Source organism: Pseudophryne corroboree, chromosome 1, assembly GCF_028390025.1.
Source record: "Pseudophryne corroboree isolate aPseCor3 chromosome 1, aPseCor3.hap2, whole genome shotgun sequence".
Classification (NCBI taxonomy): domain Eukaryota; kingdom Metazoa; phylum Chordata; class Amphibia; order Anura; family Myobatrachidae; genus Pseudophryne; species Pseudophryne corroboree.
The window spans coordinates 758,556,527-758,582,014 of NC_086444.1; the positions used below are offsets into that span (position 1 = coordinate 758,556,527).

At 48.8% G+C, this 25,488-nt stretch overlaps 1 protein-coding gene across 1 annotated transcript in view; it reads right to left on the reverse strand.

The window, feature by feature from the left end:
- Positions 1–23,637, reverse strand: part of LOC134944206 (protein FAM13A-like) — a 43,649-nt gene extending 20,012 nt beyond the window's left edge. The window contains exons 1-3 of the mRNA XM_063932816.1: positions 22,522–23,637; positions 22,210–22,396; positions 14,760–14,969 (exon numbers count right to left, since the gene is read on the reverse strand). Coding sequence (XP_063788886.1) covers positions 14,760–14,969; positions 22,210–22,396; positions 22,522–22,524 — 400 coding nt within the window. The 5' untranslated portion in view covers positions 22,525–23,637. The remainder of the gene's footprint in view (positions 1–14,759; positions 14,970–22,209; positions 22,397–22,521) is intronic.
- Positions 23,638–25,488: the final 1,851 nt, after the last annotated feature.

The window sequence follows — 25,488 nt, forward strand, 5'->3', positions numbered from 1 at the left end:
ATGTGTGTATATACTTTTATATGATATTTTCCAGCCTCCTGTCAGCTGGCTCCTTGAGGACGGCCCTATCTATAGACGGTACCGCCACTTGTTTTGATAAGCGTGTGAGCGCCTTATCCACCCTAAGGGGTGTTTCCCAACGCGCCCTAACTTCTGGCGGGAAAGGGTATACCGCCAATAATTTTCTATCGGGGGGAACCCACGCATCATCACACACTTCATTTAATTTATCTGATTCAGGAAAAACTACAGGTAGTTTTTTCACATCCCACATAATACCCTCTTTTGTGGTACTTGTAGTATCAGAAATATGTAACACCTCCTTCATTGCCCTTAACGTGTGGCCCTAATAAGGAATACGTTTGTTTATTCACCGTCGACACTGGATTCAGTGTCCGTGTCTGTGTCGACCGACTAAGGTAAACGGGCGTTTTAAAACCCCTGACGGTGTTTTTGAGACGTCTGGACCGGTACTAATTGTTTGTCGGCCGTCTCATGTCGTCAACCGACCTTGCAGCGTGTTGACATTATCACGTAATTCCCTAAATAAGCCATCCATTCCGGTGTCGACTCCCTAGAGAGTGACATCACCATTACAGGCAATTGCTCCGCCTCCTCACCAACATCGTCCTCATACATGTCGACACACACGTACCGACACACAGCACACACACAGGGAATGCTCTGATAGAGGACAGGACCCACTAGCCCTTTGGAGAGAGTTTGCCAGCACACACACCAAAAAACGCTATAATTATATAGGGACAACCTTATATAAGTGTTTTCCCTTATAGCATCTTTTTATATATTTCTAACGCCAAATTAGTGCCCCCCCTCTCTGTTTTAACCCTGTTTCTGTAGTGCAGTGCAGGGGAGAGCCTGGGAGCCTTCCCTCCAGCCTTTCTGTGAGGGAAAATGGCGCTGTGTGCTGAGGAGATAGGCCCCGCCCCTTTTTCGGTGGGCTCGTCTCCCGCTCTTCAACGGATTCTGGCAGGGGTTAAATATCTCCATATAGCCCCCGGAGGCTATATGTGAGGTATTTTTTGCCAAAAAATAGGTTTACATTGCCTCCCAGGGCGCCCCCCTCCCAGCGCCCTGCACCCTCAGTGACTGCCGTGTGAAGTGTGCTGAGAGCAATGGCGCACAGCTGCAGTGCTGTGCGCTACCTTAAGAAGACTGAGGAGTCTTCTGCCGCCGATTCTGGACCTTCTTCTCTTTTCAGCATCTGCAAGGGGGCCGGCGGCGAGGCTCCGGTGACCATCCAGGCTGTACCTGTGATCGTCCCTCTGGAGCTAATGTCCAGTAGCCAAAGAAGCCAATCCATCCTGCACGCAGGTGAGTTCACTTCTTCTCCCCTAAGTCCCTCGTTGCAGTGATCCTGTTGCCAGCAGGACTCACTGTAAAATAAAAAACCCAAGCTAAACTTTTCTAAGCAGCTCTTTAGGAGAGCCACCTAGATTGCACCCTTCTCGGCCGGGCACAAAAATCTAACTGAGGCTTCCTTTCAGGAACCCCAGCATCCACTAGGACGATAGAGAAATAAGAATTTACTTACCGATAATTCTATTTCTCGGAGTCCGTAGTGGATGCTGGGGTTCCTGAAAGGACCATGGGGAATAGCGGCTCCGCAGGAGACAGGGCACAAAAAGTAAAGCTTTACGATCAGGTGGTGTGTACTGGCTCCTCCCCCTATGACCCTCCTCCAAGCCTCAGTTAGGATACTGTGCCCGGACGAGCGTACACAATAAGGAAGGATTTATGAATCCCGGGTAAGACTCATACCAGCCACACCAATCACACCGTACAACCTGTGATCTAAACCCAGTTAACAGTATGATAACAGAGGAGCCTCTGAAAGATGGCTCCCTACAACAATAACCCGATTTAGGTAACAATAACTATGTACAATTATTGCAGATAATCCGCACTTGGGATGGGCGCCCAGCATCCACTACGGACTCCGAGAAATAGAATTATCGGTAAGTAAATTCTTATTTTCTCTATCGTCCTAGTGGATGCTGGGGTTCCTGAAAGGACCATGGGGATTATACCAAAGCTCCCAAACGGGCGGGAGAGTGCGGATGACTCTGCAGCACCGAATGAGAGAACTCCAGGTCCTCCTTAGCCAGGGTATCAAATTTGTAGGATTTTACAAACGTGTTTGCCCCTGACTAAATAGCCGCTCGGCAAAGTTGTAAAGCCGAGACCCCTCGGGCAGCCGCCCAAGATGAGCCCACCTTCCTTGTGGAATGGGCATTTACATATTTTGGCTGTGGCAGGCCTGCCACAGAATGTGCAAGCTGAATTGTATTACACATCCAACTAGCAATAGTCTGCTTAGAAGCAAGAGCACCCAGTTTGTTGGGTGCATACAGGATAACAGCAAGTCAGTTTTCCTGACTCCAGCCGTCCTGGAACCTATACTTTCAGGGCCCTGACAACATCCAGCAACTTGGAGTCCTCCAAGTCCCTAGTAGGCGCAAGGCACCACAATAAGCTGGTTCAGGTGAAACACTGACACCACCTTAGGGAGAGAACTGGGGACGAGTCCGCAGCTCTGCCCTGTCCGAATGGACAAATAGATATGGGCTTTTTTTGAGAAAAAAACCCACCAATTTGACACTCGCCTGGCCCAGGCCAGAGCCAAGAGCATGGTCACTTTTCATGTGAGATGCTTCAAATCCACAGATTTGACTGGTTTTAAACCAATGTGATTTGAGGAATCCCAGAACTACGTTGAGATCCCACAGTGCCACTGGAGGCACAAAAGGGGGTTGTATATGCAATACTCCCTTGACAAACTTCTGGACTTCAGGAACTGAAGCCAATTCTTTCTGGAAGAAAATCGACAGGGCCGAAATTTGAACCTTAATGGGCCCCAATTTGAGGCCCCTAGACACTCCTGTTTGCAGGAAATGCAGGAATCGACCGAGTTGAAATTTCTTCGTGGGGCCTTCCTGGCCTCACACCACGCAACATATTTTCGCCACATGTGGTGATAATGTTGTGCGGTCACCTCCTTCCTGGCTTTGACCAGGGTAGGAATGACCTCTTCCGGAATGCCTTTTTCCCTTAGGATCCGGCGTTCCACCGCCATGCCGTCAAACGCAGCTGCGGTAAGTCTTGGAACAGACATGGTACTTGCTGAAGCAAGTCCCTTCTTAGCGGCAGAGGCCATAAGTCCTCTGTGAGCATCTCTTGAAGTTCCGGGTACCAAGTCCTTCTTGGCCAATCCGGAGCCATGAGTATAGTTCTTACTCCTCTACGTCTTATAATTTTCAGTACCTTAGGTATGAGAAGCAGAGGAGGGAACACATACACCGACTGGTACACCCACGGTGTTACCAGAACGTCCACAGCTATTGCCTGAGGGTCTCTTGACCTGGCGCAATACCTGTCCCGTTTTTTGTTCAGACGGGACGCCATCATGTCCACCTTTGATATTTCCCAACGGTTCACAATCATGTGGAAAAACTTCCCGATGAAGTTTCCACTCTCCCGGGTGGAGGTCGTGCCTGCTGAGGAAGTCTGCTTCCCAGTTTCCACTCCCGGAATGAAACACTGCTGACAGTGCTATCACATGATTTTCCGCCCAGCGAAAAGTCCTTGCAGTTTTTGCCATTGCCCTCCTGCTTCTTGTGCCGCCCTGTCTGTTTACGTGGGCGACTGCCGTGATGTTTTTCCCACTGGATCAATACCGGCTGACCTTGAAGCAGAGGTCTTGCTAAGCTTAGAGCATTATAAATTTACCCTTAGCTCCAGTATATTTATGTGGAGAAAAGTCTCCAGACTTGATCACACTCCCTGGAAATTTTTTCCTTGTGTGACTGCTCCCCAGCCTCTCGGGCTGGCCTCCGTGGTCACCAGCATCCAATCCTGAATGCCGAATCTGCGGCCCTCTAGAAGATGAGCACTCTGTAACCACCACAGGAGAGACACCCTTGTCCTTGGATATAGGGTTATCCGCTGATGCATCTGAAGATGCGATCCGGACCATTTGTCCAGCAGATCCCACTGAAAAGTTCTTGCGTGAAATCTGCCGAATGGAATTGCTTCGTAGGAAGCCACCATTTTTACCAGGACCCTTGTGCAATGATGCACTGACACTTTTCCTGGTTTTAGGAGGTTCTTGACTAGCTCGGATAACTCCCTGGCTTTCTCTTCCGGGAGAAACACCTTTTTCTGGACTGTGTCCAGAATCATCCCTAGGCACAGCAGACGTGTCGTCAGGATCAGCTGCGATTTTGGAATATTTAGAATCCATCCGTGCTGTTGTAGCAGTATCCGAGATAGTGCTACTCCGACCTCCAACTGTTCCCTGGACTTTGCCCTTATCAGGAGATCGTCCAAGTAAGGGGTAATTAAGACGCCTTTTCTTCGAAGAAGAATCATCATTTCGGCCATTACCTTGGTAAAGACCCGGGGTGCCGTGGACAATCCAAACGGCAGCGTCTGAAACTGACAGTGACAGTTCTATACCACGAACCTGAGGTACCCTTAGTGAGAAGGGCAAATTTGGGACATGGAGGTAAGCATCCCTGATGTCCCGGGACACTATATAGTCCCCTTCTTCCTGGTTCGTTATCACTGCTCTGAGTGACTCCATCTTGATTTGAACCTTTGTAAGTGTTCAAATTTTTTTAGATTTAGAATAGGTCTCACCTAGCCTTCTGGCTTCAGTACCACAATATAGTGTGGAATAATACCCCTTTCCTTGTTGTAGGAGGGGTAATTTGATTATCACCTGCTGGGAATACAGCTTGTGAATTTTTTCCCATACTGCCTCCTTGTCGGAGGGATACCTTGGTAAAGCAGACTTCAGGAGCCTGCGAGGGGGAAACGTTTCGACATTCCAATCTGTACCCCTGGGATACTACTTGTACGGTCCCAGCGTCATGCTGAGAGCTTGGCAGAAGCGATGGAAGGCTTCTGTTCCTGGGAATGGGCTGCCTGCTGCAGTCTTCTTCCCTTTCCTCTATCCCTGGGCAAATATGACTCTTATAGGGACGAAAGGACTGAGGCTGAAAAGACGGTGTCTTTTTCTGCAGAGATGTGACTTAGGGTAAAAACGGTGGATTTTCCAGCAGTTGCCGTGGCCACCAGGTCCGATGGACCGACCCCAAATAACTCCTCTTCCTTTATACGGCAATACACCTTTGTGCCGTTTGGAATCTGCATCACCTGACCACTGTCGTGTCCATAAACATCTTCTGGCAGATATGGACATCGCACTTACTCTTGATGCCAGAGTGCAAATATCCCTCTGTGCATCTCGCATATATAGAAATGCATCCTTTAAATGCTCTATAGTCAATAAAATACTGTCCCTGTCAAGGGTATCAATATTTTTAGTCAGGGAATCCGACCAAGCCACCCCAGCTCTGCACATCCAGGCTGAGGCGATCGCTGGTCGCAGTATAACACCAGTATGTGTGTATATACTTTTATATGATATTTTCCAGCCTCCTGTCAGCTGGCTCCTTGAGGACGGCCCTATCTATAGACGGTACCGCCACTTGTTTTGATAAGCGTGTGAGCGCCTTATCCACCCTAAGGGGTGTTTCCCAACGCGCCCTAACTTCTGGCGGGAAAGGGTATACCGCCAATAATTTTCTATCGGGGGGAACCCACGCATCATCACACACTTCATTTAATTTATCTGATTCAGGAAAAACTACAGGTAGTTTTTTCACATCCCACATAATACCCTCTTTTGTGGTACTTGTAGTATCAGAAATATGTAACACCTCCTTCATTGCCCTTAACGTGTGGCCCTAATAAGGAATACGTTTGTTTATTCACCGTCGACACTGGATTCAGTGTCCGTGTCTGTGTCGACCGACTAAGGTAAACGGGCGTTTTAAAACCCCTGACGGTGTTTTTGAGACGTCTGGACCGGTACTAATTGTTTGTCGGCCGTCTCATGTCGTCAACCGACCTTGCAGCGTGTTGACATTATCACGTAATTCCCTAAATAAGCCATCCATTCCGGTGTCGACTCCCTAGAGAGTGACATCACCATTACAGGCAATTGCTCCGCCTCCTCACCAACATCGTCCTCATACATGTCGACACACACGTACCGACACACAGCACACACACAGGGAATGCTCTGATAGAGGACAGGACCCACTAGCCCTTTGGAGAGAGTTTGCCAGCACACACACCAAAAAACGCTATAATTATATAGGGACAACCTTATATAAGTGTTTTCCCTTATAGCATCTTTTTATATATTTCTAACGCCAAATTAGTGCCCCCCCTCTCTGTTTTAACCCTGTTTCTGTAGTGCAGTGCAGGGGAGAGCCTGGGAGCCTTCCCTCCAGCCTTTCTGTGAGGGAAAATGGCGCTGTGTGCTGAGGAGATAGGCCCCGCCCCTTTTTCGGTGGGCTCGTCTCCCGCTCTTCAACGGATTCTGGCAGGGGTTAAATATCTCCATATAGCCCCCGGAGGCTATATGTGAGGTATTTTTTGCCAAAAAATAGGTTTACATTGCCTCCCAGGGCGCCCCCCTCCCAGCGCCCTGCACCCTCAGTGACTGCCGTGTGAAGTGTGCTGAGAGCAATGGCGCACAGCTGCAGTGCTGTGCGCTACCTTAAGAAGACTGAGGAGTCTTCTGCCGCCGATTCTGGACCTTCTTCTCTTTTCAGCATCTGCAAGGGGGCCGGCGGCGAGGCTCCGGTGACCATCCAGGCTGTACCTGTGATCGTCCCTCTGGAGCTAATGTCCAGTAGCCAAAGAAGCCAATCCATCCTGCACGCAGGTGAGTTCACTTCTTCTCCCCTAAGTCCCTCGTTGCAGTGATCCTGTTGCCAGCAGGACTCACTGTAAAATAAAAAACCCAAGCTAAACTTTTCTAAGCAGCTCTTTAGGAGAGCCACCTAGATTGCACCCTTCTCGGCCGGGCACAAAAATCTAACTGAGGCTTCCTTTCAGGAACCCCAGCATCCACTAGGACGATAGAGAAATAAGAGTTTACTTACCGATAATTCTATTTCTCGGAGTCCGTAGTGGATGCTGGGGTTCCTGAAAGGACCATGGGGAATAGCGGCTCCGCAGGAGACAGGGCACAAAAAGTAAAGCTTTACGATCAGGTGGTGTGTACTGGCTCCTCCCCCTATGACCCTCCTCCAAGCCTCAGTTAGGATACTGTGCCCGGACGAGCGTACACAATAAGGAAGGATTTATGAATCCCGGGTAAGACTCATACCAGCCACACCAATCACACCGTACAACCTGTGATCTAAACCCAGTTAACAGTATGATAACAGAGGAGCCTCTGAAAGATGGCTCCCTACAACAATAACCCGATTTAGGTAACAATAACTATGTACAATTATTGCAGATAATCCGCACTTGGGATGGGCGCCCAGCATCCACTACGGACTCCGAGAAATAGAATTATCGGTAAGTAAATTCTTATTTTCTCTATCGTCCTAGTGGATGCTGGGGTTCCTGAAAGGACCATGGGGATTATACCAAAGCTCCCAAACGGGCGGGAGAGTGCGGATGACTCTGCAGCACCGAATGAGAGAACTCCAGGTCCTCCTTAGCCAGGGTATCAAATTTGTAGGATTTTACAAACGTGTTTGCCCCTGACTAAATAGCCGCTCGGCAAAGTTGTAAAGCCGAGACCCCTCGGGCAGCCGCCCAAGATGAGCCCACCTTCCTTGTGGAATGGGCATTTACATATTTTGGCTGTGGCAGGCCTGCCACAGAATGTGCAAGCTGAATTGTATTACACATCCAACTAGCAATAGTCTGCTTAGAAGCAAGAGCACCCAGTTTGTTGGGTGCATACAGGATAACAGCAAGTCAGTTTTCCTGACTCCAGCCGTCCTGGAACCTATACTTTCAGGGCCCTGACAACATCCAGCAACTTGGAGTCCTCCAAGTCCCTAGTAGGCGCAAGGCACCACAATAAGCTGGTTCAGGTGAAACACTGACACCACCTTAGGGAGAGAACTGGGGACGAGTCCGCAGCTCTGCCCTGTCCGAATGGACAAATAGATATGGGCTTTTTTTGAGAAAAAAACCCACCAATTTGACACTCGCCTGGCCCAGGCCAGAGCCAAGAGCATGGTCACTTTTCATGTGAGATGCTTCAAATCCACAGATTTGACTGGTTTTAAACCAATGTGATTTGAGGAATCCCAGAACTACGTTGAGATCCCACAGTGCCACTGGAGGCACAAAAGGGGGTTGTATATGCAATACTCCCTTGACAAACTTCTGGACTTCAGGAACTGAAGCCAATTCTTTCTGGAAGAAAATCGACAGGGCCGAAATTTGAACCTTAATGGGCCCCAATTTGAGGCCCCTAGACACTCCTGTTTGCAGGAAATGCAGGAATCGACCGAGTTGAAATTTCTTCGTGGGGCCTTCCTGGCCTCACACCACGCAACATATTTTCGCCACATGTGGTGATAATGTTGTGCGGTCACCTCCTTCCTGGCTTTGACCAGGGTAGGAATGACCTCTTCCGGAATGCCTTTTTCCCTTAGGATCCGGCGTTCCACCGCCATGCCGTCAAACGCAGCTGCGGTAAGTCTTGGAACAGACATGGTACTTGCTGAAGCAAGTCCCTTCTTAGCGGCAGAGGCCATAAGTCCTCTGTGAGCATCTCTTGAAGTTCCGGGTACCAAGTCCTTCTTGGCCAATCCGGAGCCATGAGTATAGTTCTTACTCCTCTACGTATACCATGGGGAATAGCGGCTCCGCAGGAGACAGGGCACAAAAAGTAAAGCTTTACGATCAGGTGGTGTGTACTGGCTCCTCCCCCTATGACCCTCCTCCAAGCCTCAGTTAGGATACTGTGCCCGGACGAGCGTACACAATAAGGAAGGATTTATGAATCCCGGGTAAGACTCATACCAGCCACACCAATCACACCGTACAACCTGTGATCTAAACCCAGTTAACAGTATGATAACAGAGGAGCCTCTGAAAGATGGCTCCCTACAACAATAACCCGATTTAGGTAACAATAACTATGTACAATTATTGCAGATAATCCGCACTTGGGATGGGCGCCCAGCATCCACTACGGACTCTGAGAAATAGAATTATCGGTAAGTAAATTCTTATTTTCTCTATCGTCCTAGTGGATGCTGGGGTTCCTGAAAGGACCATGGGGATTATACCAAAGCTCCCAAACGGGCGGGAGAGTGCGGATGACTCTGCAGCACCGAATGAGAGAACTCCAGGTCCTCCTTAGCCAGGGTATCAAATTTGTAGAATTTTACAAACGTGTTCTCCCCCGACCACGTAGCCGCTCGGCAGAGTTGTAATGCCGAGACCCCTCGGGCAGCCGCCCAAGAAGAACCCACCTTCCTTGTGGAGTGGGCTTTTACCGATTTTGGCTGTGGCAGGCCTGCCACAGAATGTGCAAGCTGAATCGTACTACAAATCCAGCGAGCAATAGTCTGCTTAGACGCAGGAGCGCCCAACTTGTTGGGAGCATATAGTATAAACAGTGAGTCAGATTTCCTGACTCCAGCTGTCCTTGAAATGTATATTTTTAAAGCTCTGACAACGTCCAACAACTTGGAGTCCTCCAAGTCGCTTGTAGCCGCAGGCACTACAATAGGCTGGTTCAGATGAAATGCTGACACCACCTTAGGGAGAAAATGTGGACGAGTCCGCAGTTCTGCCCTGTCCGAATGGAAAATCAGATATGGGCTTTTGTAAGATAAAGCTGCCGGTTCTGACACTCTCCTGGCCGAAGCCAGGGCTAGTAGCATGGTCACTTTCCATGTGAGATATTTCAAATCCACATTTTTTAGTGGTTCAAACCAATGGGATTTGAGAAAGTCCAAAACAACATTGAGATCCCACGGTGCCACTGGAGGCACCACAGGGGGCTGTATATGCAGTACTCCCTTAACAAAGGTCTGGACTTCAGGAACTGAAGCCAATTCTTTCTGGAAGAAAATCGACAGGGACGAAATTTGAACCTTAATAGATCCCAATTTGAGACCCATAGACAATCCTGATTGCAGGAAATGTAGGAATCGACCCAGTTGAAATTCCTCCGTCGGAGCACTCCGATCCTCGCACCACGCAACATATTTTCGCCAAATGCGGTGATAATGTTGCGCGGTTACTTCCTTCCTTGCTTTAATCAAGGTAGGAATGACTTCTTCCGGCATGCCTTTTTCCTTTAGGATCCGGCGTTCAACCGCCATGCCGTCAAACGCAGCCGCGGTAAGTCTTGAAACAGACAGGGACCCTGCTGAAGCAAGTCCCTTCTCAGAGGTAGAGGCCACGGATCCTCCGTGATCATCTCTTGAAGTTCCGGGTACCAAGTCCTTCTTGGCCAATCCGGAACCACTAGTATCGTTCTTACGCCTCTTTGCCGTATAATTCTCAATACTTTTGGTATGAGAGGCAGAGGAGGAAACACATACACCGACTGGTACACCCAAGGCGTTACCAGCGCGTCCACAGCTATTGCCTGCGGGTCTCTTGACCTGGCGCAATACCTGTCCAGTTTTTTGTTGAGGCGAGACGCCATCATGTCCACCATTGGTCTTTCCCAACGGGTTACAAGCATGTGGAAAACTTCTGGATGAAGTCCCCACTCTCCCGGGTGAAGGTCGTGTCTGCTGAGGAAGTCTGCTTCCCAGTTGTCCACTCCCGGGATGAACACTGCTGACAGTGCTATCACATGATTCTCTGCCCAGCGAAGAATCCTTGCAGCTTCTGCCATTGCACTCCTGCTTCTTGTGCCGCCCTGTCTGTTTACATGGGCGACTGCCGTGATGTTGTCCGACTGGATCAACACCGGTTTTCCTTGAAGCAGAGGTTCTGCCTGGCTTAGAGCATTGTAGATTGCTCTTAGTTCCAGAATGTTTATGTGAAGAGACGTTTCCAGGCTCGACCACACGCCCTGGAAGTTTCTTCCTTGTGTGACTGCTCCCCAGCCTCTCAGGCTGGCGTCCGTGGTCACCAGGATCCAATCCTGTATGCCGAATCTGCGGCCCTCCAATAGATGAGCACTCTGCAACCACCACAGAAGAGATACCCTTGACCTTGGAGACAGGGTTATCCGCTGGTGCATCTGAAGATGCGACCCTGACCATTTGTCCAGCAGATCCCTCTGGAAAATTCTTGCGTGGAATCTGCCGAATGGAATTGCTTCGTAAGAAGCCACCATTTTTCCCAGGACTCTTGTGCATTGATGTACAGACACCTTTCCTGGTTTTAGGAGGTTCCTGACAAGTTCGGATAACTCCTTGGCTTTTTCCTCCGGGAGAAAAACCTTTTTCTGAACCGTGTCCAGAATCATCCCTAGGAACAGCAGACGTGTTGTCGGAATTAACTGGGATTTTGGAATATTCAGAATCCACCCATGCTGCTTTAGCACTTCTTGAGACAGTGCTAATCCCATCTCTAGCTGTTCTCTGGACCTTGCCCTTATTAGGAGATCGTCCAAGTATGGGATAATTAATACGCCTTTTCTTCGAAGAAGAATCATCATCTCGGCCATTACCTTGGTAAAGACCCGAGGTGCCGTGGACAATCCAAACGGCAGCGTCTGAAACTGATAGTGACAGTTCTGTACGACGAACCTGAGGTACCCCTGGTGTGAGGGGTAAATTGGAACGTGGAGATACGCATCCTTGATGTCCAAGGATACCATAAACTCCCCTTCTTCCAGGTTCGCTATCACTGCTCTGAGTGACTCCATCTTGAACTTGAACTTTTTTATGTACAGGTTCAAGGATTTCAGATTTAGAATAGGTCTTACCGAGCCATCCGGCTTCGGTACCACAAATAGAGTGGAATAATACCCCTTTCCTTGTTGTAAAAGAGGTACCTTGACAATCACCTGCTGAGAGTACAGCTTGTGAATGGCTTCCAAGACCGTCACCCTGTCGGAGGGGGACGTTGGTAAAGCAGACTTCAGGAAACGGCGAGGTGGATCCGTCTCTAGTTCCAACCTGTACCCCTGAGATATTATCTGCAGGATCCAGGGATCTACCTGCGAGTGAGCCCACTGCGCGCTGAAATTCTTGAGACGACCGCCCACCGCCCCCGAGTCCGCTTGAGAAGCCCCAGCGTCATGCTGAGGCTTTTGTAGAAGCGGGGGAGGGCTTCTGTTCCTGGGAAGGAGCTGCCTGTTGCAGTCTCTTCCCCCTTCCTCTGCCTCGTGGCAGATATGAATATCCCTTTGCTCTCTTGTTTTTAAAGGAACGAAAGGGCTGCGGTTGAAAAGTCGGTGTCTTTTTCTGTTGGGGAGTGACTTGAGGTAAAAAGGTGTATTTCCCGGCTGTAGCCGTGGCCACCAAATCCGATAGACCAACACCAAATAACTCCTCCCCTTTATACGGCAAAACTTCCATATGCCGTTTTGAGTCCGCATCACCTGACCACTGTCGCGTCCATAAACTTCTTCTGGCCGAAATGGACATAGCACTTACCCATGATGCCAGTGTGCAAATATCCCTCTGTGCATCACGCATATAAAGAAATGCATCCTTTATTTGCTCTAAAGACAGTAAAACATTGTCCCTATCCAGGGTATCAATATTTTCAATCAGGGACTCTGACCTAGCTACCCCAGCACTGCACATCCAGGCTGTCGCTATAGCTGGTCGTAGTATAACACCTGTATGTGTGTATATACTTTTTTGGATATTTTCCATCCTCCTATCTGCTGGATCTTTAAGTGCGGCCGTCTCAGGAGAGGGTAACGCCACTTGTTTTGATAAGCGTGTGAGCGCCTTGTCCACCCTAGGAGGTGTTTCCCAGCGCGCCCTAACCTCTGGCGGGAAAGGGTATAAAGCCAATAACTTCTTTGAAATTAGCAGTTTTTTATCGGGGGCAACCCACGCTTCATCACACACCTCATTTAATTCATCTGATTCAGGAAAAACTATAGGTAGTTTTTTCACACCCCACATAATACCCTGTTTTGTGGTACCTGTAGTATCAGCAATATGTAACGCCTCCTTCATTGCCAAAATCATATAACGTGTGGCCCTACTGGAAAATACGGTTGATTCGTCACCGTCGCCACTGGAATCAGTGCCTGTGTCTGGGTCCGTGTCGACCGACTGAGGTAACGGGCGTTTTACAGCCCCTGACGGTGTTTGAGGCGCCTGGACAGGTGCTAATTGATTGTCCGGCCGTCTCATGTCGTCAAACGACTGCTTTAGCGTGTTGACACTATCCCGTAATTCCATAAATAAAGCCATCCATTCTGGTGTCGACTCCCTAGGGGGTGACATCCCCATATTTGGCAATTGCTCCGCCTCCACACCAATATCGTCCTCATACATGTCGACACACACGTACCGACACACAGCAGACACACAGGGAATGCTCTTAAAGAAGACAGGACCCCACTAGCCCTTTGGGGAGACAGAGGGAGAGTTTGCCAGCACACACCAAAAGCGCTATATATGACAGGGATAGCCTTATAATAAGTGCTCCCTGTATAGCTGCTTTAATATACCGTATATATTTTTGCCACAATTTTGCCCCCCCTCTCTTGTTTTACCCTGTTTCTGTAGTGCAGTGCAGGGGAGAGCCTGGGAGCCTTCCTGACCAGCGGAGCTGTGTGAGGAAAATGGCGCTGTGTGCTGAGGAGATAGGCCCCGCCCCTTTTTCGGCTGGCTCGTCTCCCGCTCTTTAACGGATTCTGGCAGGGGTTAAATATCTCCATATAGCCCCCGGAGGCTATATGTGAGGTATTTTTTGCCAAAAAATAGGTTTACATTGCCTCCCAGGGCGCCCCCCTCCCAGCGCCCTGCACCCTCAGTGACTGCCGTGTGAAGTGTGCTGAGAGGAAATGGCGCACAGCTGCAGTGCTGTGCGCTACCTTAAGAAGACTGAGGAGTCTTCTGCCGCCGATTCTGGACCTTCTTCTCGTTTCAGCATCTGCAAGGGGGCCGGCGGCGAGGCTCCGGTGACCATCCAGGCTGTACCTGTGATCGTCCCTCTGGAGCTAATGTCCAGTAGCCAAAGAAGCCAATCCATCCTGCACGCAGGTGAGTTCACTTCTTCTCCCCTAAGTCCCTCGTTGCAGTGATCCTGTTGCCAGCAGGACTCACTGTAAAATAAAAAACCTAAGCTAAACTTTTCTAAGCAGCTCTTTAGGAGAGCCACCTAGATTGCACCCTTCTCGGCCGGGCACAAAAATCTAACTGAGGCTTGGAGGAGGGTCATAGGGGGAGGAGCCAGTACACACCACCTGATCGTAAAGCTTTACTTTTTGTGCCCTGTCTCCTGCGGAGCCGCTATTCCCCATGGTCCTTTCAGGAACCCCAGCATCCACTAGGACGATAGAGAAAACCCAATGAGATTTGCTACCACAGGAGGAAAATCCTCCAAGCATCTGTGCTGCTACTTCTGAATGTCACTAAGCTGAGTGTGTTGCCCATTTTCTGCCTTGTGAGCTGCATCACAGAACACTATTATTCAGTCCTCGTAGTCAGTCATTTCCATAATGTCACTTCATGTTTTATTGGCCCAGCAGCATCATAGTTACTGTTATGCTGGTCCCTTATCCCTCGTCATAGTCACCTGAGGGGACACGGTGCACATCTATGGCAGAGTCTCTGTAGCATGGGTAACATCACCTAATACTAGCTACATGTTACTCAGTGCCCATATGTAATGTGTGCCCCGCCAATCTCTTTCTGTGCTTACATTTATTACAGATATCTTTTTTAAAAAAACGATGTAGAACTTTGTCCACAGTTTTGAGGTCCTTAAATTGCTGTATGATGTGTTATACAAATTGCACTCACCCTGGTAACACTGCATAAGGTTGGGAAGTACTGCAGTGGAGATTAGCCCGTCCGGGATCTCTCTGAGGAAGAGCTTCAGTAGACTGGCAGCGGCAGGGACATTGCCTTGCTCAGGTAGCGTCACTGGCTCACTCCGGTCATATCTGTCACGGAGTTCATTTACCATCTTGACGTTTCCGTTCACCCGAAAGATGCCTTCATAACTTATCCCTGAAAGCATACAACATATACACTTCTTACAGAGTGACACTTACTTGTACTTTCTATGGGGTATATGTAATAGGTTGTGAGTTCTGTAAGAGGCCCAATCTCACCTGTAGACTAGTGGTATAAAGTGGTATAATGTAAAAGGTAAAAACAGTCACATGAACACATTACATTTGTGATAAGAACATCAATAATTACAAGGAGAATTAGTTCCCTTATTGCAGATGATACCACTAACATTAATAACAGTCAGGGGAGATAATTTGCTGGTATAAGCACAGGCAGTTACTCCTGACTGTAATGAGAGAAACATAACGTTAGCTCCGCAGAGGTTTCATTCATATAACATAGCACAGACATCAGTCAGGTGATCAGGGGAACCTAGGAGACAGCATGGACAGAGCGCTATAACAGAGCTGAGAGGAGGGAAGATTAGCACCACACTAGCACTACCCACTATATACAGGGAGGAGAGCGGCACAGCTGGGTGCAGACAGCGCGATCAATGCAACACGTGACAAGCACCAGATTAATCTGTATAAGAATCTACCTATCTCTTCATTCACAGCAAAAGGGTTCACAATGCAGAGCAAATACCCAGCAGCAAAGTAAAGACAAATGTGACTTTAGAGCACTAGACCCATTATATCAGTAAGTGTTATAGGTAAGTGATTATATATATAAACAATCAGCCTATGCAGCGCCGTAACTACCTATGTGCCAGGTGTGCCTGGCACACAGCGCAGTTACACTGAGGGTGCACGGCCAGCGGCATGTAATAAGTCAAATTGACTCATTACATGCCGCCTCTGCTGGGTCCCGTTCGCCGCGCTGGAGGGAGAGCTGCGCCGGAGGCAGAGACGGAGGAGGAGGGAGGGGGACTTGAGCTGCAGCAGCGCTATGTCATTGGTAGCGGCGCCGCTGCAGCACTCCCCTCTCCTTCTGTATTGGCTGCCCTGCACTGCTGTGAATGCTGGGATACGGTTCCCTGTCTGCCGTAATGTGCAATAAGGGGGACTGTCTGCCGTAATGTGTAAAACGGGGGACGCTGTCTGTCGTAACGTGTAAAAAGGGGGACACTGTCTGCCGTAATGTGTAAAAAGGGGATGCTGTCTGTCGTAACGTGTAAAAAGGGGGAACGCTATCTGCCGTAACGTGTACAAAAAGGGGACTCTGTCTGCTGTAATGTGTAATAAGGGGGACGCTGTCTGCTGTAATGTGTAATAAGGGGGACTGTCTGCCGTAATGTGTAAAACTGGGGATGCTGTCTGCTGTAATGTGTAATAAGGGGGACGCTGTCTGCCGTAATGTGTAAAAAGGGGGACGCTGTCTGCCGTAATGTGTAAAAAAGGGGGGAGCTGCGTCCGTAATATGTAAAAAGGGGGACGCTGTCTGCCGTAATGTGTAAAAAGGGGGACACTGTCTGCCGTAATAATAAGAATTTACTTACCGATAATTCTATTTCTCGGAGTCCGTAGTGGATGCTGGGGTTCCTGAAAGGACCATGGGGAATAGCGGCTCCGCAGGAGACAGGGCACAAAAAGTAAAGCTTTAGGATCAGGTGGTGTGCACTGGCTCCTCCCCCTATGACCCTCCTCCAAGCCAGTTAGGTACTGTGCCCGGACGAGCGTACACAATAAGGGAGGAATTTTGAATCCCGGGTAAGACTCATACCAGCCACACCAATCACACCGTACAACTTGTGATCTAAACCCAGTTAACAGTATGATAACAGCGGAGCCTCTGAAAAGATGGCTCACAACAATAATAACCCGATTTTTGTAACTATGTACAAGTATTGCAGATAATCCGCACTTGGGATGGGCGCCCAGCATCCACTACGGACTCCGAGAAATAGAATTATCGGTAAGTAAATTCTTATTTTCTCTATCGTCCTAGTGGATGCTGGGGTTCCTGAAAGGACCATGGGGATTATACCAAAGCTCCCAAACGGGCGGGAGAGTGCGGATGACTCTGCAGCACCGAATGAGAGAACTCCAGGTCCTCTTTTGCCAGGATATCAAATTTGTAGAATTTTACAAACGTGTTCTCCCCTGACCACGTAGCTGCTCAGCAGAGTTGTAATGCCGAGACCTCTCGGGCAGCCGCCCAAGATGAGCCCACCTTCCTTGTGGAATGGGCCTTAACCGATTTAGACTGTGGCAGGCCTGCCTCAGAATGTGCAAGTTGAATTGTGTTACAAATCCAACGAGCAATCGACTGCTTAGAAGCAGGCGCACCCAACTTGTTGGGTGCATACAGTATAAACAGCGAGTCAGATTTTCTGACTCCAGCTGTCCTGGAATATATTTTCAGGGCCCTGACAACTTCTAGCAACTTGGAGTCCTCCAAGTCCCTAGTAGGTGCAAGGCACCACAATAAGCTGGTTCAGGTGAAACACTGACACCACCTTAGGGAGAGAACTGGGGACGAGTCCGCAGCTCTGCCCTGTCCGAATGGACAAACAGATATGGGCTTTTTTGAGAAAAAACCACCAATTTGACACTCGCCTGGTCCAGGCCAGGGCCAAGAGCATGGTCACTTTTTATGTGAGATGCTGCAAATCCACATATTTGACTGGTTTTAAACCAATGTGATTTGAGAAATCCCAGAACTACGTTGAGATCCCACAGTGCCACTGGAGGCACAAAAAAGGGGTTTGTATATGCAATACTCCCTTGACAAACTTCTGGACTTCAGGAACTGAAGCCAATTCTTTCTGGAAGAAAATTTACAGGGCCGAATTTGAACCTTAATGGACCCCAATTTGAGGCCCATAGACACTCCTGTTTGCAGGAAATGCAGGAAACGACCGAGTTGAAATTTCTTTGTGGGGCCTTCCTGGCCTCACACCACGCAACAAATTTTCGCCACACGTGGTGATAATGTTGTGCGGTCACCTCCTTTCTGGCTTTGACCAGGGTAGGAATGACCTCTTCCGGAATGCCTTTTTTCCCTTAGGATCCGGCTTTCCATCGCCATGCCGACAAACGCAGCTGCGGTAAGTCTTGGAACAGACATGGTACTTGCTGAAGCAAGTCCCTTCTTAGCGGCAGAGGCCATAAGACCTCTGTAAGCATCTCTTGAAGTTCCGGGTACCAAGTCCTTCTTGGCCAATCCGGAGCCATGAGTATAGTTCTTACTCCTCTACGTCTTATAATTCTCAGCACCTTAGGTATGAGAAGCAGAGGAGGGAACACATACACCGACTGGTACACCCACGGTGTTACCAGAACGTCCACATCTATTGCCTGAGGGTCCCTTGACCTGGCGCAATACCTGTCCCGTTTTTTGTTCAGACGGGACGCCATCATGTCCACCTTTGGTATTTCCCAACGGTTTACAATCATGTGGAAAAAACTTCTCAATGAAGTTTCCACTCTCCCGGGTGGAGGTCGTGCTGAGGAAGTCTGCTTCCCAGTTTCCATTCCCGGGATGAAAAACTGCTGACAGTGTTATCACATGATTTTCCGCCCAGCGAAAAGTCCTTGCAGTTTCTGCCATTGCCCTCCTGCTTCTTGTGTCGCCCTGTCTGTTTACGTGGGCGACTGCCGTGATGTTTTTCCCACTGGATCAATACCGGCTGACCTTGAAGCAGAGGTCTTGCTAAGCTTAGAGCATTATAAATTTACCCTTAGCTCCAGTATATTTATGTGGAGAAAAGTCTCCATACTTGATCACACTCCCTGGAAATTTTTCCCTTGTTTGACTGCTCCCCAGCCTCTCAGGCTGGGCTCCGTGGTTACCAGCATCCAATCCTGAATGCCGAATCTGCGGCCCTCTAGAAGATGAGCACTCTATAACCACCACAGGAGAGACACCCTTGTCCTTGGATATTGGGTTATCCGCTGATGCATCTGAAGATGCGATCCGGACCATTTGTCCAGCAGATCCCACTGAAAAGTTCTTACGTGAAATCTGCCGAATGGAATTGCTTCGTAGGAAGCCACCATTTTTACCAGGACCCTTGTGCAATGATGCACTGTTTTTAGGAGGTTCCTGACTTGCTCGGATAACTCCCTGGCTTTCTCTTCCGGGAGAAACACCTTTTTCTGGACTGTGTCCAGAATCATCCCTAGGCACAGCAGACGTGTCGTCGGGATCAGCTGCGATTTTGGAATATTTAGAATCCACCCGTGCTGATTGTAGCAGTATCCGAGATAGTGCTACTCCGACCTCCAACTGTTCCCTGGACTATGCCCCTATCAGGAGATCGTCCAAGTAAGGGATAATTAAGACGCCTTTTCTTCGAAGAAGAATCATCAATTCGGCCATTACCTTGGTAAAGACCCCGGGGTGCCGTGGACAATCCAAACGGCAGCGTCTGAAACTGATAGTGACAGTTCTGCACCACGAACCTGAGGTACCCTTAGTGAGAAGGGCAAATTTGGGACATAGAGGTAAGCATCCCTGATGTCCCGGGACACTATATAGTCCCCTTCTTCCTGGTTCGTTATCACTGCTCTGAGTGACTTCATCTTAATTTGAACCTTTGTAAGTGTTCAAAAAAAAATTTTTTAGAATAAGTCTCACCTAGCCTTCTGGCTTCAGTACCACAATATAGTGTGGAATAATACCCCTTTTCTGTAGTAGGAGGGGTAATTTAATTGTCACCTGCTGGGAACACAGCTTGTGAATTTTTTCCCATACTACCTCCTTGTCGGAGGGAGACTTGGTAAAGCAGACTTCAGGAGCCTGCGAAGGGGAAACGTCTCGACATTCCCATCTGTACCCCCGGGATACTACATGTAGGATCCAGGGGTCCTGTACGGTCTCAGCGCCATGCTGAGAACTTGTCAGACGCGGTGGAACGCTTCTGTTCCTGGGAATAGGCTGCCTGTTGCAGTCTTCTTTCCTTTCCTCTATCCCTGGGCAGATATGATCTTATAGGGACGAGAGGACTGAGGCTGAAAAGACGGTGTCTTTTTCTGCAGAGATGTGACTTAGGGTAAAAAACGGTGGATTTTCCAGCAGTTGCCGTGACCACCAGGTCCGATGGACCGACCCCAAACAAGTCCTCTTCCTTTATACGGCCATACTGTGCCGTTTGGAATCTGCATCACCTGACCACTGTCGTGTCCATAACATCTTCTGGCAGTTATGGACATCGCGTTTATTCATGATGCCAGAGTGCAAATATCCCTCTGTGCATCTCGCATATATAGAAATGCTCTATAGTCAATAAAATACTGTCCCTGTCAAGGGTATCAATATTTTTAGTCAGGGAATCCGACCAAGCCACCCTAGCTCTGCACATCCAGGCTGAGGCGATCGCTGGCCGCAGTATAACACCAGTATGTGTGTATATACTTTTTATTATATTTTCCAGCCTTGTCAGCTGGTCCTTGAGGACGGCCCTATCTATAGACGGTACCGCCACTTGTTTTGATAAGCGTGTGAGCGCCTTATCCACCTTAAGGGGTGTTTCCCAACGCGCCCTAACTTCTGGCGGGAAAGGGTATACCGCCCATAATTTTCTATCGGGGGGAACCCACGCATCATCACACACTTTATTTAATTTATCTGATTCAGGAAAAACTATGGTAGTTTTTTCACATCCCACATAATACCCTCTTTTGTGGTACTTGTAGTATCAGAAATACGTAACACCTCCTTCATTGCCTTTAACGTGTGGCCCTAATAAGGAATACGTTTGTTTATTCACCGTCGACACTGGATTCAGTGTCCCTGTCTGTGTCTGTGTCGACCGACTAAAGTAAACGGGCGTTTTAAAAACCCTTGACGGTGTTTTTGAGACGTCTGGACCGTACTAATTGTTTGTCGGCCGTCTCATGTCGTCAACCGACCTTGCAGCGTGTTGACATTATCACGTAATTTCCTAAATAAGCCATCCATTCCGGTGTCGACTCCCTAGAGAGTGACATCACCATTACAGGCAATTGCTCCGCCTCCTCACCAACATCGTCCTCCTACCTGTCGACACACGTACCGACACACAGCACACACACAGGGAATGCTCTGATAGAGGACAGGACCCACTAGCCCTTTGGAGAGACAGAGGGAGAGTTTGCCAGCACACACCAAAAACGCTATAATTATATAGGGACAACCTTATATAAGTGTTTTCCCTTATAGCATCTTAATATATATATAAGCATATCGCCAAATTAGTGCCCCCCCTCTCTGTTTTAACCCTGTTTCTGTAGTGCAGTGCAGGGGAGAGCCTGGGAGCCTTCCCTCCAGCCTTTCTGTGAGGGAAAATGGCGCTGTGTGCTGAGGAGATAGGCCCCGCCCCTTTTTCGGGCGGCCTCGTCTCCCGCTCTTAACGGATTCTGGCAGGGGTTAAATATCTCCATATAGCCTCCGGAGGCTATATGTGAGGTATTTTTAGCCAAAATAGGTATTCATTTGCCTCCCAGGGCGCCCCCCTCCCAGCGCCCTGCACCCTCAGTGACTGCCGTGTGAAGTGTGCTGAGAGGAAAATGGCGCACAGCTGCAGTGCTGTGCGCTACCTTTAGAAGACTGAGGAGTCTTCTGCCGCCGATTCTGGACCTCTTCTTACTTCAGCATCTGCAAGGGGGCCGGCGGCAAGGCTCCGGTGACCATCCAGGCTGTACCTGTGATCGTCCCTCTGGAGCTGATGTCCAGTAGCCAAGAAGCCAATCCATCCTGCACGCAGGTGAGTTCACTTCTTCTCCCCTAAGTCCCTCGTTGCAGTGATCCTGTTGCCAGCAGGACTCACTGTAAAATAAAAAACCTAAGCTAAACTTTCCTAAGCAGCTCTTTAGGAGAGCCACCTAGATTGCACCCTTCTCGGCCGGGCACAAAATCTAACTGGCTTGGAGGAGGGTCATAGGGGGAGGAGCCAGTGCACACCACCTGATCCTAAAGCTTTACTTTTTGTGCCCTGTCTCCTGCGGAGCCGCTATTCCCCATGGTCCTTTCAGGAACCCCAGCATCCACTAGGACGATAGAGAAATGTAAAAAGGCACGCCATCTGCCGTAATGTGTAAAAAGGGGCTCTACCTGGTGTAGTGGCGCTACTGTGCAGCGTAATTTGAATAATGGAGACTACTAGGCACCGTAGTATGAATTGGCATTATTTTGTGGCCACGCCCCTTCCCCATGAAGCCACGCCCCTATACATTGTCCGCGCGTCTTCGGTGCACACTGCTCCTGTCTTGTATAAGGGGGGTGGGGCGCCAATGCCGTTTCTTGCACACAGCGCTAAAATACCTAGTTACGGCACTGAGCCTATGCATAACAGCTAAGGAAAGCTTACCTTCACTGCGCAAGTACTCCACCATGCTCCACACCACTGCTGGCACTCCATCCATCATCAGGCCGTCTTTCTCCAGCTCAGCGAGTGGCACACCAAACACCTTCCCGCTGGGTATGGGGGGCTGTTCTTTGCCAGGGTGTGTTGCCACTCCTTTCTTCACCTTCTTCAGCCTCGCAGTTTTGCTTGGCTATAGGGAGTAGAGAGAAGAAGGGACATCATGAGCTGTGGCTACATAAGACTCCGCAGTACTAGCATTCTCTGCCATGGAACCAATAATACAGAACAGGGCAGAGGAACCAGCAGTAACTTTACCATTGTGGATTATAACTTATTGTTACAGTTATAATAATGATGGTAATGTATCAGTGAGGCACCAGGAGGCATGGGCAGTTAGTGACAGTTAGAGTTGTGCGTGAGGAGAAGGGGCAGGAGACAGCTGCTGGCAGGAGGAGGCGCACACTGCAGATGTTACCTCAGTGCCTCATATAGCTGAAAATGAGATGGGGGCTGCATGTGTGATAGAGGCAAAAGTGCTGAAGAACCACAAAGCCCAGCAAGGGGAGATGATGATAATGTGAGAGCCTGTGAGGCTAATGGTGAAACGTGAGTGTTACTACACAACATGCCCACATTATGAGACACTGCTGCCTAGGATTTGTGCAGGGGGAGATATAGGAGATGCACATAATGGTGTAAATATCTCAGGTCCTGTGCTGGGGAGGAACTGGGAGGAGCGTAAATAAATCTCCATTGTTTGTGAATGAGAGACGGTCTGTGCCCATGTTACTGTAACACCCGTGTGTACTGCCAGGGTCGGACTGGCCCACAGGGGTACCAGGGAAACCACCGGTAGGCCCCACTGCCTGAGGGCCCACTCCTTCCTCTAGGGATCAGGTTCCAGACTGTGCACCTGTATTATACATGGTAGATATGTTGCATTACACTGCACTGAACTTTTGTGTATTTCAAGCCTCTGTGGAGGCTGGCCACACCCCCTTTGTAGGCTGGCCACACCCCTAAGTATGGGTCCCTATAACTGCATTCCCCCGGTGGGCCCTTCATGCCCCAGTCCGACACTGTGTACTGCACCCCCTGCCCCATACCACCTATGTGTTCCTATATGAATATTACTATAAGGCCCACGTGAACAGAACACCTCTGGTCACCTATGCCCACTCCCAAGAGCTAACCAGTACTAACATGAGTGAAAGGTGGAGGTGCATCACCCACCCATGGACACCTAATGGTACACCCAGTGATAGGGAGCTACATTTAAAAAGTGTTTTCTTATATTTTATGTTCAATACATGTAAAAAAAACATGTAAAAAACATTGCCCATTCTGCCCAGGAACACGCAATTTTGGGTGAGTTCCGCCCCTTTTGCGGTCTGTGAAAATCCTCTATATGTGCAAAGTACAACAAATAAATATAAAAGCGCACTTACCTTTTTCCATGGTGTCGGGAGGCACATTTTGCAGCAAATGCAGCCCATAGCTGCACACAATTTAGAGATTACCTCTAAATAATAAATTAAAATTTCAGCACTCAAAGTAGAGAGCAGTAAATCAGCTCCTAGTCCTGGAAGCACAAGAGGTTCCCAGGTAGTAGAACCCCTGTGTCACAGAACAGTTATGATGTCATAATAAATGTAGCACAAGTGTGCTGTGATTGGCTAGCAGACATGCTGCATAAATTTGCATAAAAACAGTTTAAAAATGTATTTAGGAAAAATACATCTGTCCTTATTCTCAGGCCTCAAAGGGGAGGGGGTACATTTATAAAAAAAAAAAAAATCTTTGCCTGAGGTTTTCATCTCCAAACCTCTGGATATATTATTCAGTGGTTTGTTTGAGAGGGAATCCGGATTGAAAGTCGACAGTAACTAGGTCGACAATGTCTAGGTCGATCACTATTGGTCGACAGTAACTAGGTCGACAGGGTGTCTAGGTCGACAGGGTCTTTAGGTCGACGTTCTAGGTCGACAGGTCAAAAGGTCGACATGAGTTTTTCACAATTTTTTTTCTTTTTTTGAACCTTTTCATACTTAACGATCCACGTGGACTACGATTGGAACGGTAATCTGTGCCGAGCGAAGCGGTAGTGGAGCGAAGGCACCATGCCCGAAGCATGGCGAGCGAAGCGAGCCATGCGAGGGGACGCGGTGCACTAATTGGAATTCCCGGTCACTCTACGAAGAAAACGACACCAAAATAACATTAAAAACTCATGTCGACCTTTTGACCTGTCGACCTAGAACATGTCGACCTAAAGACCCTGTCGACCTAGACACCCAGTCGTCCTAGTTACTGTCGACCAATAGTGGTCGACCTAGACATTGTCGACCTAGTTACTGTCGACTTTCAATACCACACCTGTTTGAGAGTGTCAAGAAATTGGGGATGTACAACAGGTTTACAATGCCTAAAATCAGCACAAGAGTAGACATAGGCCCTCATTCCGAGTTGTTCGCTCGTTAGTGGTTTTCGCAACGGAGCGATTTGTCGCAAACTGCGCATGCGCAATGTTCGCAGTGCGTCTGCACCAAGTAAATTTGCCAAAAAGTTAGGTATTTTACTCACGGCTTAACGAAGAAATTTCTTCGTTCTGGTGATCGGAGTGTGATTGACAGGAAGTGGGTGTTACTGGGTGGAAACTGTCCGTTTTATGGGTGTGTGCGGAAAAACGCTGGCGTTTCTGGGAAAAATGCGGGAGTGGCTGGAGAAACGGGGGAGTGTCTGGGCGAACGCTGGGTGTGTTTGTGACGTCAAACCAGGAACGAAACTGACTGAACTGATCGCAGTGGCAGGGTAAGTCCCGAGCTACTCAGAAACTGCAAAGAAATTTCTATTCGCAATTATGAAAATCTTTCGTTCGCAATTCTGCAAAGCTAAGATTCACTCCCAGTAGGCGGCGGCTTAGCGTGTGCAATGCTGCTAAAAGCAGCTAGCGAGCGAACAACTCGGAATGAGGGCCATAGAACCTAATTCAGCATGAGTTGTAGTTTTGCAAAAATTTACAAAACTACAACTCTTCCATTAACATGCAGAGGGCCGTCCAGCACAGTGCATGGCCACCCCACACATCGGGTCCCCCCCCCCCCCCCCCCCTGCTAAAATGAGAGCCCTTAGCATTCGCATGTTTAGGGTTGACCCCTGCCGCCACATCCTAGCTGCGGAGGCATTTGCCAGGCAGCCATGTTTTGGGTCACAGCGGCTGCATGTGTACAAGATGTACACATGCATCCGCTGTACAATGTGCAAGAGCAATTCAATATTGCT